At 41.5% G+C, this 15534-nt stretch overlaps 1 protein-coding gene across 4 annotated transcripts in view; it reads left to right on the top strand.

Annotated features, from left to right (window-relative positions):
• The window catches only part of LOC137546362 (aldehyde dehydrogenase family 3 member A2-like), a 69438-nt gene that overhangs the window by 11753 nt on the left and 42151 nt on the right, over positions 1-15534 (top strand). For 3 of the 4 annotated variants that reach the window (XM_068268714.1, XM_068268712.1, XM_068268716.1), the window contains exon 2: positions 15212-15373. In XM_068268714.1, the coding sequence (XP_068124815.1) occupies positions 15218-15373 (156 nt within the window). In that variant the 5' untranslated portion in view covers positions 15212-15217. Of the gene's footprint in view, positions 1-9846; positions 9869-15211; positions 15374-15534 lie in introns of those variants that run through there. The other variant, XM_068268715.1, reaches the window with a different exon arrangement.

Here is a 15534-nt window from a genome sequence, read left to right as displayed (position 1 = left end):
TGATCAGAAATGCAGTCAAGAGGCCCATGGTAATTCTGGGCAAGCTGCAGAGATCTACAGCTCAGGTGGGGGAATCTGGCCATAGGACAACTATTAGTCATGCACTGCACAAAGTTGGCCTTTATGGAAGAGTGGCAAGAAGAAAACCATTGTTAACAGAAAAGCATAAGAAGTCCTGTTTGCAGTTTGCCACAAGCCATGTGGGGGGACACAGCAAACATGTGGAAGAAGGTGCTCTGGTCAGATGAGACCAAAATGGAACTTTTTGTCCAAAATGCAAAACGCTATGTGTGGCGGAGAACTAACACTGCACATCACTCAGAACACACCATCCCCACTGTCAAATATGGTGGTGGCAGCATCATGCTCTGGGGGTGCTTCTCTACAGCAGGGACAGGGAAGCTGGTCAGAGTTGATGGGAAGATGGATGGAGCCAAATACAAGGCAATCTTGGAAGAAAACCTCTTGGAGTCTGCAAAAGACTTGAGACTGGGATGGAGGTTCACCTTCCAGCAGCACAACGACCCTAAACATAAAGCCAGGGCAACAATGGAATGGTTTAAAACAAAACATATCCATGTGTTATGCTGGATACACACCATGCGTTTTCGCGTTCGATGCGGCCATCGATACGCGTCGATTCGATTATTTCCGACATGTCCGATTGAAGCTTCGATCAATCGTTAGGTCGATTTGCCATACTTTACATGGCAATCGACCTAAAAATCATCGAAATTCGTTCAGAAATGCTCGGAAATAATCGAATCAACGCGTATCGACGAACGCATTCGACGCGGAAACTCATGGTGTGTATCCAGCATTAGAATTGCCCAGTCAAAGTCCAGATCTAAATCCAATCTAGAATCTGTGGCAAGATCTGAAAACTGCTGTTCACAAAGGCTGTCCATCTAATCTGACTGAGCTGGAGCTGTTTTGCAAAGAACAATGGGCAAGGATTTCAGTCTCTAGATGTGCAAAGCTGGTAGAGACATACCCTAAAAGACTGGCAGCTATAATTGCAGCAAAAGGTGGTTCTACAAAGTATTGACTCAGGGGGCTGAATAATTACGCGCACCCCAATTTGCAGTTATTTATTTGTAAAAAATGTTTGGATTCCTGTATGATTTTCATTCCACTTTTATTTATTATTTATTGTATTTATAAAGCGCCAACATATTACGCAGCACTTCTCACGTGTACACAACTTTGTATTGGTCTTTCACCTGGAATTGCAATAAAATTGATTCATGTTTGTGGCAGTAATGTGACAAAATGTGGAAAACTTCAAGGGGGCTGAATACTTCTGCAAAGCACTGTACATTTGAAAAGGCTGCATGTGTAAAAGGGCGCTGGATAATGGTAGTAGAATATTAGTAGTTTTACCAATATTTTTACTACATTCATATAGTAAAATATATCAGTAATATTTACCGATATTTTACTTTGACCGCTCCCTACTTTGACACAGAACCCTCCCCTGGTGGTGCCTAACCTTTAACCCCCCCTCACTCATAAGCTAATTGATAAGATTGCCTTTGACTACTGAAAATACTAGATTGTGTTCAGCTAATACTAATTTGTGTTCACACTGCAAAAAATATTGTGCTATATCTGAAGGGGGGAGCATAGAACTTTCTCTACTTTGATCAATAATTACTTAACCATTTCAGCCGCCCAGACATGATCCTCACGTCCAGATGGCTACTCTGCTGCGGTGCCGCGCTTCGGTGCGATCGCGGGGTGCCCATGTGCTGTCCTCCGGTAGCCCTGGGATCAGTGAACGGGAACATGGTTCTCGATCACCGATCCGTGTCCCTAGCAGAAAAACCGAAGCTCTTACTAGAGGCTTCAGTCTTTTTGCAAAAAAAAGTTTTCCCATCCTCCTTGTGCTTCCGGTGATCGAGAAGCACAAGGAGAAAAAAATAAACTCAAGGTGGCCAAATAGTAAAACTACATCTACATACATTTTACATTAAAATTTACACATATAATAACATTAAAAATTAACTGTTTATTTCCCACACAAAATATTACCCAAATAAAATTTTTAATGGAAAAAAAAAAATTACAATAAAATAAAAAAAAAAAAAAAAAAAAAAGTTACCTAAAGGGTCTGTATTTTTTAAATATGCATGTGAAGGGGGATATACTATGAACATTTTTTTAAATTATAAGCTTGTAAATAGTGATGGACGCAAAACAAAAAAAAATGCGCCTTCATTTCTAAATAAAATATTGGCGCCATACATTGTGATAGGGACAAAATTTAAATGGTGTCATAACCGAGACAAATGGGCAAATAAAATACATAGGTTTTATTTATGGTAGCGTGGATTATTTTAAGGCTATAATGGACGAAAACTGAGAAATAATGAATTTTTTCAATTTTTTTTCTTCTTAATCCTGTTAAAATGCATTTATAAAAAAATAATTCTTAGCAAAATGTACCACCCAAAGAAAGCCTAATTGGCAGAAAAAACAAGATATAGATCAATAAATTGTTTTAAGTAGTGATAAAGTTTTAAGTAGTGATAAAGTTATTAGCGAATGAATGTGAGGTAAAAATTGCTCTGATGCATAAGATGAAAAATCCCTGCGGGCTGAAATGGTTAATTACAAAACAATATTTTTCCTGTAATCAGCAATTTTATCAGTTAACTCCACTGGAGTGTAAATATGCCTAAATGTAGACATACATCAGGCGACTTGGTGGCCGATCGTCTATCCGATTCGATTATCATCAAATCGGATAAAAATCGTTGCCACCAAGTGCATGCCCGACTGACAATGCGGGAAGAAAATTGGTCACATTGTTGATCGCACATGCTGCAAGATGTTGGACCAACTTGCTCGATCTAATGCACGGTGGGAACTGCATGCAATTTTGGGACAATTGACGAGTGCGGTGAAACCCTGATGCTGCCCCCCCCCCCCCCCACCAGTCTGCGGTAATGTATGTTAGACGTCACACACGACACCATGTTACTAGGCAACCATGAGGCGCGCATGTTTGAGGAACAGAGTGCATGCGGAGCCAGCGGGGACAAGCGGAGGCCGCGGATAGGTAATGTATACCTTGCACTGTGCACCGGGGGGGGGGGGGGGGGATTTAAAATTAGGGGGATGGGGGTCGGATGCGGCGTCACAAGTCCGAATCCGATCAATTTCCGCATGAAATTGGTTGCAAATCGGCAATCGGCCTGTGATGTATGGGCAGCTGACAGATCTCTCTCTTATCAAATTCGATTACAGAGAAATGTGTCTCTTGGTCGTATTCTCCCATACATTGCCAGATGTATGGCTACCTTTAGAATTCCACTAAACTATTCATGTTTTCTTGTTTTCTATACATTTTTTGCCATGTAGAACAGGGATGTCAAACTCTAGTCCTCAAGGGCTGAGGTCCTCACACATTTTTCGCACAGCTCAAATTAATAAATGTGACTGAACCAGGAAAGATGTGGTTCATTAAAGAGGAGCTGTTAGGTATAAGGTCTCAGAGAAAATAAACACATATATCAGTAGCTAAAGATTGGCTGTACTTACATTACATAAGCATTTCACTGTCCACGTTTGTACTTCACAGAATTTGTATATAGTATATGCAGAGATTGATGCTCCTGACAGCTCATGGCAGGCTCCATGTTTGTCTGTCTCCTATGAAGTCAAATGTGTCGTCATGTCCTGCCTGCTTCCTGATCACAGAAAAGCTCGTACTGAATAACACTAGTGTGCAGTGAATATTAATTAGCCATGTGGCTGGGAACAATAGCGGACTCCTGCAGTGTACTCTGCCCAGAGATATTTATCTGTGCTGTGGCTGAACTGAGTTAGAAGCTGCTGAAACTTGATCCTGTCTTCTTCTTAGCAGCGGAGGGGAGGGCCCCAGAATGCTTTGCAGTATGGTATGCGGCTTGCGTCCTCTTGGGTCTAACAGCTTTGCTGATAAGCACACATCAAATGTAAGAGAGATTTTTATCTTCACTATTGCCTTTTTGGCTTCCGTCTAAACTGTTTAACACAGGAGAATAGAGGTTTAAATTAGCTTCTGCAGCCTGACAGTTACTCTTTAAGTAGAACATTGTTCTGCCAAACATGTATAAGACCAAATGTAAGGGACAGCAGATGTTCTAAGTGTAGACTGTTTTATTTCATCCATAAATAAACACAGGCAAAGGGAGAGAATATGTAAATCCTATATAAGAAAGCCGAGGTATCCACATTTCCCTCAGAATCCAGGAAAAAGTAATTGACTCGCGTATAAGCCCCCTCCCTAGTATGGCACCCACTGTAGCCAGATGTGCACTCAGTACAAGTCATCCCCTCTCCCCATAGCCAGATGTGGCCCAAGGATGATACAGCTGTGTCACAAGATGCCACTAGATGGCATCATAGATATGAAACACAGCGATTGCCACACAGGAAGAACACCCGATAATTGCTCCGCTCCACAAGCCAGGGGACACAGGTAGTCTTGAGCAGAGTGTCACAGAAGAACTGTGAAAAAAATGCAATCGGTTTTCTGCACCAATTGGGAATAACAGGTCAATCCAAATTGGATGTGTAGTCCTAGCAGACTGCAGAGCCTTGGGATCTCTCCTCTTTTTTTTTTTTTTTTTTTTTTTTTTTTTTTTTTTTTGTAGCTGATAGAGCTTTCTTTTCACGAAATAAATTTGTTCTCGGATAAGGCAATGTTTGTTTTCATATATACAGCGAACAATGGACAACGCTACTTGGGGTAGGCTGCATCCATATGACTACCAGCAGTGGCTAGCTGCTCCCATTTAATAGTTTTGCATTTAATGTTAATGTATATGCACAGCGTCTGTTTTGGGTACAAGGTGCATTGTCTCGGGGGGGGCTCAACGCATCTCTTTAGGCATACCAATCTGAGGCGGCCTGGTGATGTGCTGATCTACCTTCGTTTTTGACGTTTAATGTTTGTTTTTGATTAACTGGTTCAAAAGGAGTTCCTTCATGGCCAATGACACCCAGGTGTGAAAAGCTCTGCCAGCAGCAGCCCAAATGGCTATCCTATCCATAGAAGAAACCAGCAATAGATTTGACTCAACGGGACCAGACATGCTGGATCCATTCCAAATGTATTGGGAATAAATATAGTATATGATTTTTGTTTGTTTAAAGAATCCCATACCTAGGATAGTTATGGGAGTTTATCAATTGGTTTGTGGCATCTTGCTGAACATTTTGATACCAATATTGAGGCACAGGGGTAAGCCACGATCAAGTTATTAAACTTCTCAGGAACTGGACATTTCACGGTAGAGATGTTTCATATCATAGGAATTGTCATATTTTGCGGATTATGAATCCGTGATTATTTGTGAGGAGCATAAGAGGAAATATTGGAAATGTCAAATTTTTTGGACTCAAACGTCCCGCCCAAAGGATAACTAACACCCTGTCCAGCCCATGATCCGACCCAAAGATCCCGCCCAAAAAAACTGGTTCATTGAAAAAGACAAGGCTGGGACTCCACCCCAGTCCTCCATTTTACCACCACCATCATGAATGCATGCTGCTAGCATGAGGACTGAGATTGCGGCCATCTTGTTTGAAATCTATTCTGAAACAAAGGACTTTAACTTGCTTGCACAAAGGGACATATTTCATCTGAACTTAAGTATTTGTTTATTTCTCTCCTTTTTATTTTACACTGGGTTAATTTTCTCTTTAATCGTTATTTTTAATGATTTTCTGTATATATTATGTATATTGCATTTATTAATAAAAGACTTCTAAAGTCATTTATTTCTCAGCTGCACCTACTATTCAGCCACACAGAACGAATCCTAGCTTTCTGAAGAGTCGCTATTACTGTTTGTTATAGCCAGATTAGCGTGTGTTCTGTTTTATTTGCAGGTCTTAGAATCAGTGAGCGTAGGTCCTCTGTCCTTCTACAGAGATGGTGGCAGCTTTGTACCCTGAAATAATGTGTTGTTTGTGTTACTGTAACTCGCAAGCTCCCTTCTAGCCTGTCTGCGGCCAAATTCCAGCTGTTTCAGCTCATCGATTGCGTCCAAGAGGTTGGACAGTCTGTGGGTTGAAATACATTGGAAGGCACTGATCGGTTCAGCCACTAGCGGGCCTTTGATATGATACAGAGCACTCTGCACACCATGTTGCAGAGGAGGGGATCATTAGTGCAAGATCCTTGTGCTCCTCTTCTGGTAACAAAACCTGCTACACCATCTGTTCTGCTCTCCTGATTCAAATGTTAAAGGGGTTCTGTGGGGGAACCTAAGGATAAAAACTGCCACTTACCTGGGGCTTCTATCTGCCCCATGTAGCAGTAATGTCCCATGCCGTCCTTCTCAGATCCGCTGTTCCCAGCCGCCGGCATTGGGCATTCTTCGTCTGGCATTGCCGAGTAATACGCGCTGCCGTTCGCATCCTCGGAAGCTTACTGTGCAGTACGAAGCTTTCTTGTACTGCGCCTGCGCAGTAAGCTTCCTATGATGCGGGATCGAGCAGGCCATGCAGCCACAGTTGGACGACGTGACGCGCTAGACCGGGGCTGGTGGCGGGGAACGGTGGATCAGAGGAGGATGGCGTGGGACATTACTGCTACATGGGGCAGATAGAAGCCCCAGGTAAGTGGCAGTTTTTATCCCTAGGTTCCCCCACAGAACCCCTTTAAGCCGAGGGGGGTAACCCTTTTTTTTTTTTTTTTTTTTTTTCTGGAAAATTAGGCTTTTACGTGAGTATATAAGGTAAATTCACAATATTCTCCTCAGAATTTTTTCCCAGCCGGTTGGCATAAAAAGTAGCCGGGTGGGGGAGAGTGCAGTTTCGGCACTTCTGTGCGCAACTCTGCTTAAATCATAAGAGGCGGATGAGGAGGCGAGCCGATGATAGCTGGGTGGTCACCAAAAATAGCCAGGTTGAGCACCAAGCTAAAAGAGCCTGGGGAGAACACTGCATTCAGGGTCCTAAATTACAGGAAAGTGCAATGCAGTAAAATGCGCTCTGTCAATGTTAAAAACTGGTGCTGCCAATCTCCAATCTGACCGGTTTTGCTATCACCACATTATCAGGCACCTCTTACATTAATTGCACTCTGGTGTTTTGGATACTATTTGATCCGCTGCTAGGCCAGGTCGTGGAAAGGGGAGCATCTACTTAAGGCTCATACACACATCAGACCATAGTCTTTGGAAAATGAAAGATCACAGACCAATTTTACCCCCTTCCATGTAGTATGAAAGCCATACCTACACAGTCTATTCTATTGAGCTGAACTTCCCATGAGATAAAAATCTTTGCAAGATGCTGGGCACAAAGATGCTGTACACATTCAAAACATCCATTCCTGCAAAATGCATTCATAGTCTATGATATCTGCAGATCCTCATACACACCTTGTTTAACAGACATTCATCTGCATATCACATAATCATCTGCAGATCTGAAGATCCATCCTGGTGGATCTGATCAGCAGATGAATGTCTGTTAAACAAGGTGTGTATGAGGATCTGCAGACATCATAGACTATGAATGCTTTTTGCAGGAATGGATCTTTTGAATGTGCACAGCATCTTTGTGTTCAGCATCTTGAAAGGATATCTATCTGATGGGGAGTTCAGCTCAATAGAATATAGACTGTGTAGAGTATGGCTCTCATACTACATGGAAGGGGGTAAAATTGGTCTGTGATCTTTCATTTTCCAAAGACTATGGTCCGATGCGTGTATGCACCCTTAGAATGTGGAGGATACTTGGAACCTTATGAAGATCATGATTGTGGTTTTTTTTTTTTTTCCCTTTCTTTCTTTTGGGTATAGGTGAGCCTCTCGTTGTTCAGCATTGATTGCAGTTTGTTGATTTCATTTATACTAGTAGATGCATATTTAGCTATTGTTTATACACAATGTTTTTTTTTTCTTTACATGCTTTCTATTGTTTTCTTTCTTTCCTAATCCATTGTTCTAGTGTGGTTGGACCTTCCCTACGAAAGGGAGTTGTTATATAACCTACGGTTTGTTTCCACTCGAGACTACATTCATAAGCGGCGGGGGGGGGGGGGGGGGGGGGGTAGTAAAGAAGGCTGATATGCCCTCATCTCCTCATCTTGTTTTAATTTCTGTCCTAGTATATGTGTACAATTGATGGGATTCTATAATTTAGACATATGTCCCTGTTGGACTGCTTGCTTTAGTAATCTAGTAGGATCCCACCTAGAACTTGGACGTTCCGCTCTTCTCTTGATTTTAACCATTTACCGCCATCCTAACGTATTAAAACGTCATGCTTACCGCTATTAACAGCAACATGACGTTTTAATACGTCGCGCATTCCCGCCGCTGCTACCGCCGTGTGTCCGCCGCTACCGCCGCCATTACCGTCGGGATCCCGTGCTGGGCGATTGGGGAAGAGGACTGAACAGTCCTCTACCCAATCGCAGTGCCTGGAGTGAATGGACGTGACCGCGAACAGCGGCTACGTCCATTCACATAAACAGGAAATGTAACAGTTTAATAAAGTGTGTACAAAAAAAAAAAAAAAAAGTGAACACGTCCTATGAGTGTTCACCAGCGCCATCTTGTGGCCAAAAAGTATATTACACCTACAAAATACATAAATTTTCAAGTATATACACATCATTAATAAAATTACACTTCCAACCCTCCCCCCCAAAAAAAACACTTGTAAAAAAAAAAAATCAGCTTAAAAAAAATAAATAAATAGTTGCCTTAGGGACTCAGCTTTTTTTATTCTATATTTTATGGGGGAAAATTAATTTTAATTTATTACATAGGGGCTTGTAATTATGGCCAGAACAAACAGAAAAATAACCACTTATATTTCAAAATAATATACTGTCGCCATACATTGTGGTAGGGACATAATCTAAACGGTTTAATTATCGGGACCACTGGGCAAATAAAACGTGTTTGTTTTATCCACAGGAGAATGTTTAATTTTAAAACTATAAAGGCTGAACACTGAGAAATAATGATTTTTTTTCTTTTTTTTTCTGTTTTTCTCATTAAAATGCATTTAGAATAAAAAAATTCTTAGCAAAATGTACTATCCACAGAAAGCCTAATTGGTGGCGAAAAAAACGAGGTATAGATCATTTTCTTGTGATAAGTAGTAATAAAGTTATTAGGGAATAAAAGGGAGGAGCGCTGACAACTGAAAATTGCTCTGGTCCGTTAGGATAAAAACCCTTGGGGGTGAACTGGTTAAATGTGTAAGTTCAGAAACCCACTAGGAGCGATTTTTCTGAGCGCTTTGCGATTTGAAAGCTCTTGCTAATGTAATGCTATGGGTGTGATCACACTTGAGCGATGTGATTTTATAGAAATCCTCCATAGCATTGCATTAGCAAGAGCTTTTTCAAATTTACTAGCGATTAGAAATCGCTTCTAGTGGGTTTCTGGCCTAAAATTGAGCTTGCATTTTGTAATTTACTGGTATAAAGTGTCATCTTTTTCCTTCTTGTTCAATAAAAAGATTTAATTGAGAAGCTGCACTTATTCACAGACCCTTTGCAAACCCTCAATATGATCTGCTATGACCAAGGTGAGAGTTGGAACCCTAACCACATATTGAGGTAGCAAACAATTCATTAAAAATGCCAGATTTGTTGGATCACTTATGCTGTCCTCACCGAGATACTGCAGAAGCCCTAATAAATAGGACATCTGGAAGCTGGTTCAAAACGTGGTTGCATCATGATACTGCTCATATGTGTAAGCACAAGTATGCAGGGGTGGGGAAGGCGTCGCTGAGCTATCACCCAAACAGATTGTTCTGAGCACAGCACTTCCTTAGGATCCCCAGCGTCAGGAGCTCTGTCTTTCATGGTGCATTGGCCAGAACAAGTCGAAAACCTTGTCAGGTGAGGTTGCTACTCTATAGCTGGGTTAGATATGTTACTTGCCTGTAAACCAGGTGGCAGATCAGTTGCACATTCTTAAATCCCAAATCCAGGCACCACCTGTATTATTTCTTATTGTCCTTTGTAGGCTAACTTTACCTGTATAGCTCCATGATTAGGTGATGTGACATAAAGCACTGTACCAGATCAGGCATTTTGTACAGAAAACACTTTCACAGCTGTGGCTTGCAATATTGTGACACTGCTCTTATAAACAGCATGTATTCTCATGCAATAACGGACCACTTTGTGTCCACATCCTGTGTAATTATGTGTTCCCCTTCCCCTCTTATTGAACACCTTCTTCTCTTCCACGGTTAAAGCTCACCTTGATCTGTCTAACCTGCTGCCCAAATCTGTGTTACACTTCTTAGTCCTGACTAGGGCAAGCTTTCTAAGCAGAACTGCATCATATTGGCTTTTACCTGCCCCCACTCCATCACTTGAGATTTTCTAGCACCGAAACCTGCCAACGACAACCACAGTGACAGTGACAGAAGGGGCTGGGAAACAGTTTGATTACTACTATTCAAAGCATCTATAGAGTGATTCTTACAGGCACAGGACCAACAAAGCACTAATATTGCGGTTGAGGGAAGGGCCCTCTGGCCCAAGGGCCCCGGTTCTGTCACAACTACTGCATCCCTTATTGCTACGCCATTGTCCTGGAGTGACTCGAGGAAGGGGGAACAGGGAGAGATGGATAGAAAAAGAAAAAAAAATTAGAGCAGTAAAAAAATTGAGAGCCCCTCCCCTGAAAATCCTCTGTTTGCCCCTGTGCGCAAGCAACACAAATAAATATCGCAAGTAATGAAAACTGCCACAAACCAGCCATTGACTTGCATTGGGTGTGTGGCATTTCGTGCAAAACCCAAATTTGGCCAATTGTGAACAGTGCCATGACAATTGGAATAAGGGATGGAGGGCAACTTATAGAAAGAGACATAGTTAAGGGGAATATGGGGGAAGGTGGGTGTAGGAGGGACCAACAATTAAAGGGTTGGGGGTGAAGGAATGAGTGACAAGACAAATATTCTGCCATCTAAAACACTCCTTTGGACAAAGATGCCAGGATAACTATATAAGAGTAGATAAACAGGTTTTTATTGTAAGCTATGCCAAAATGTAATTCTGTTTTTATTCCTGTTCCAACTAACATCTCCACCCTAATATGTGCTGTTCTCATTGGTTACAGGCTCATTAGCAAATATATTTAAGCAGCTGTTTTTGGCACTGGACCTCTCAGAGCTTAAGATCTTGGCAGAGGAAATGTTCAGTGTTTAGCAGTAGATTACCTCACAGTTTAAATAACCTAATAGGTATTTTTTGGTTGTGAAGTTTGGACCGGTCCATCTCCTCTTGGGGGATTCTCAGAAATGTATTTATTTTCAAAAGCACCCCCTGAACGGCAGGGGCACAGTCTAGTCGCCAGGATCCAGTGAAATACGAAGAGGTACAAGGAAAGGGAGGGACCTTGAAGATGACAACCAGCATCAGGATGCTAAGGATTAGTTAATCTGGATTTGTTTACTTTTTGGTTTGTATAAAATGCATTGATTAACAAAACCATTGCTTTATTGGCCACCCATCCTTCCCACAGATTAAACTTCTGGATGTATTCTAAGCATTTCTTACATCAGATAGACCACTTGCAACTAACATATTTAGCACTTACCTAAGACTACTCTCTCTCCTTCCAACTAGAAACACAGTCAGGTCTCGTATGCTACTCATATATGCAACACAGTGTTTTGTTTTGTTTTTTTGTTTGTTTTTTCTCTACCGTTGACGTTCTCCAATATGGACTAAAGTTGGTATATACTTATTTAACTAACACTTTGAATCCTATCGGTTGAGGACATTTAGCTCTATGCTATTTCTTTTATATTCTATCATTTCTTTTATGTTCTATCATTTCATAATATGTTGCCTTATTAGTATATCTAACGGTTCCCTTTAATATAATGAACATTTCGTAGGTTAGATTCTAACCTACGAAATGTTCATTATATTAAAGGGAACCTTAACTGAACAGGGGTTAAAGAGTTTCACTTACCTGGGGCTATTACCAGCCCCCTGTAGCAGTCGTGTGCCCTCGGCACCACTCTGGAATCCTCCGGTCCCCCACTGTCACTTAGTTTCGTTTTTGACGACTCACCAGTCAGCCGGCCGCCATGCGTATTATTGGACGCATTCCCTAATGCAATTAGCGCTGTTGCGGACCGCAACACACACAAAAATGCGCGTTGCCGCATTCCGCACGCGTAGATATGTGGCAACGCGTATTTTTGTACGCGTTGCGGTCCGCAACAGCACTAATTGCAGTAGGGAATGCGTCCAATAATACGCATGGCGGCCGGCCGACTGGTGAGTCGTCAAAAATGAAACTAAGTGACAACGGGGGACCGGAGGATTCCAGAGCGGCTCCGAGGGCACAGGACTGCTGCAGGGGGCTGGTAATAGCGGCTGGATAGTGTACTGGTTAAGGGTTCCGCCTTTGACATGGGAGACCAGGGTTCGAATCCTGGCTAGGTCAAGTACCTATTCAGTAAGGAGTTCAAGGCAAGACTCCCTAACACTGCAGGGTGGCCTCCTGAGCGCGTCCCAGTGGCTGCAGCTCTTGAGCGCTTTGAGTCCGACAGGAGAAAAGCGCTATACAAATGTTCGGATTATTATTATTATTAATATTATAGGTAAGTAAAACTCTTTAACCCCCGTTCAGTTAAGGTTCCCTTTAAGGCATGGTTTGTTTATTTTTTTAGCTCTCTAGGCCACCCTCCTTAAGAACCTGAAATATGGAAGGAGGTGGCACACAGGTTTAGTTTTTAAGGTTTAATTTTCTGAACTTGTTATACTATGCCATGATATACAGTTACTGTTTTGTATACCCGGCCTACACCATATCTGCTTGTTTGAAAAGAAAGACAAAATTTGCAATACAAATCTATTGTTTAAAAAACAAACAAACATTGCTTTGTATTTGCAAATAATGCATACAAACTGCAGTCCAGTGCAGCACAAACAACTTTCTTGAAAAGTAAACAACCTTGTATCTTTAAAGAGACACTGTAACATCAAAAATATCTCCTGGGGGGTACTCACCTCGGGTGGGGGAAGCCTCGGGATCCTAATGAGGCTTCCCACGCCGTCCTCTGTCCCACGGGGGTCTCGCTGCAGCCCTCCGAACAGCCGCCAACAGACCCGACTGTCAATTCAATATTTACCTTTGCAGGCTCCAGCGGGGGTGCTGTGGCTGCTTTCGGCTCCGAAGTAGACGAAAATACCCGATCTCAGTCGGGTCCGCTCTACTGCGCAGGGGCTGGAGACTTGCGCCTGCGCAGTAGAGCAGACCAGACGGCGATCGGGTATTTCCGCCTACTTCGGAGCCGACAGCCGTCAGAGCGCCTGCGCAGGAGTTGGGAAAGTAAATATTGACGTCACCGCTGTACGGAGGGCTGCAGCGAGACCCCTGAGGGACGGAGGATGGCGTGGGAAGCCTGAGGCTTCCCTCACCCGAGGTGAGTACCCCCCAGGGGTCGTTTTGACGTTACAGATTCTCTTTAAGAAAGTCACTGCCCATAAATAGCAGGATAATGCTGAAAATTTCAAAAGGTAATTAGTTCTCTGTTGTTAAAAAGAAAAATAATCCACTATTGTGGTCTATACAAATGAGACAGACGGAAACAAAACCCTTTTATCTGGCTGAGCAAAACATTCCTGATAATTAGAGAGTTATCTCAGGTTCAAAGACATTTTTTTGTTAGGATCTGAATGAACCAGGTTTTCCATCACACTAAATTGCTGATGTATACAATCTATGAAAGTTCTATTTATCTCAATGTACTATTTTATTTAAGTGAAAATGGACAGGGAAGAAATTGCTAGAAATAAGAGAAGATTAGTAAAAAGGGGAGAAGAGAGGGAAGAGGGGTTCTGGTAACTCTTCCACCATCTTGTCTGTATCTGTCTCTTTATCTGTGATTATGACCTGTCAAAACCTAGAGAAATGTTTTCTATACTTTCCCGTAGCCTTGAATTCTTCTCAACCTGACCAAGATGGAAAGAATTTTTGAATTGTATCTGGTTTAGAGGCTGGTATTTCCTCCATGTAGTACACCTATCTGTCCATTTCCACTGTCTCATAGTGATGGTTCAGGATGCATTTAACAATGTATTTAGTAGCTTTTGATGGTAATCTGATTGTTTTGCAGTACAAAGTACTTTTTACATTTTTAGCCTGCAGAAAACCGGATTTTGAATAGAAGATGAGAAATTAACTTCTAGGACTAGATTGTGAGCCACTCTGAGGGACAGTTAGTGACAAGACAATATACTCTGTACAGCGCTGCGTAATATGTCATACTTAAATAGGAGAAGAAGTGAATTGAACAAGGGCAAGTGTGTCTGTGCAGTGATGGTTTCAGAACTGCCATGTTTGAAAATGGGTACTTTGCTTTGCGCTTTAAAATGGGTCCAACACCTTCTGAGTATAATGGGTACAAATACCACCTCCTTGATGGATGAAGCTGACAGACTAACTTACTGAAGACAAGCTCCACTTATAAGAGCCATAACAGTATCAAATTTACTGTCATATTTTACATTCCATTTATTCAGTAACACAGCTTACATCATAGTGCTGGCTTATGGAGGGCTAGAATATTGTTCAGAAAACAGGTGTATTGGATAGGAATTTGATCCTCCCACCTCATTGTTTCACACTATAGTGAATAACTTATCAAATGATCTCTATATTAAACTCCATATATTTGCTAAGCAGCTACCTTACAATGTCGGAAATATAAATAAAGGTGGCCACACACCATACAATTTGTTTAAATATCTGTTCAATTTAAGAATTACAATCCATTTTTCTGACTGATTGTAACATTTCAAAAATATGACCAATGTACCACACACCTATGTTTAATTTTTTCCTCAATTATGATAAAAATGATTGGAAGCTCACAGAAAATTTCTAGGGTGTGTATATTAATACATTAACAATCCAACACATACCATACAATCTTTAGTAGAAATTGAAGAGAAATATCTGGCATTCCAGATCGATTTAAATCGAAAAAAACGGGAAATCCGATCGGATTTTTCAGTCGAATGAAAAAAAAGCTTTTGATTTTTTCGAGAGATACGATCGTTTTTATCGAATTACTGTAAAATCGGATCATTTTATTGTATCGTGTGTCGCCACCTTAAGACACACAAACCTCACTTTGCAACTCGCTTTTCAACCTTTTTTTTGGATAGATAAAGATAACTGACCCTTTCATTTTATTAATCCCACAGAACACCATGATGAAACAGATTGTTGACAAGAGCCGGAAGGCCTTTGCCACTGGAAAGACGCGCTCGTTGGACTTCCGAGTACAGCAGCTTAAGGCTTTCAGAAGGATGTTGACTGAAAATGAGGCTGTGTTTAAGAAGGCCTTAAAAGAAGACTTGCACAAGGTTTGTGCTTCTTTAACTGTAATGAGTTACTGAATAATAAGAGTGTTATTGCTGCTATTCAAAGGGTGGCCACTAACGATCCAATCTTTTTCATCCAATCTTACCAAATCTATGTAGTAGAAGAGCAAACTGATGAAATTTATTAATTGGATACAATAGGC

The sequence above is a fragment of the Hyperolius riggenbachi genome, chromosome 2, assembly GCF_040937935.1.
Source record: "Hyperolius riggenbachi isolate aHypRig1 chromosome 2, aHypRig1.pri, whole genome shotgun sequence".
Taxonomy (NCBI): Eukaryota; Metazoa; Chordata; class Amphibia; order Anura; family Hyperoliidae; genus Hyperolius; species Hyperolius riggenbachi.
Note: the sequence above shows the minus strand (reverse complement) of the source record. Positions and strands in the feature narration are given on the sequence as shown.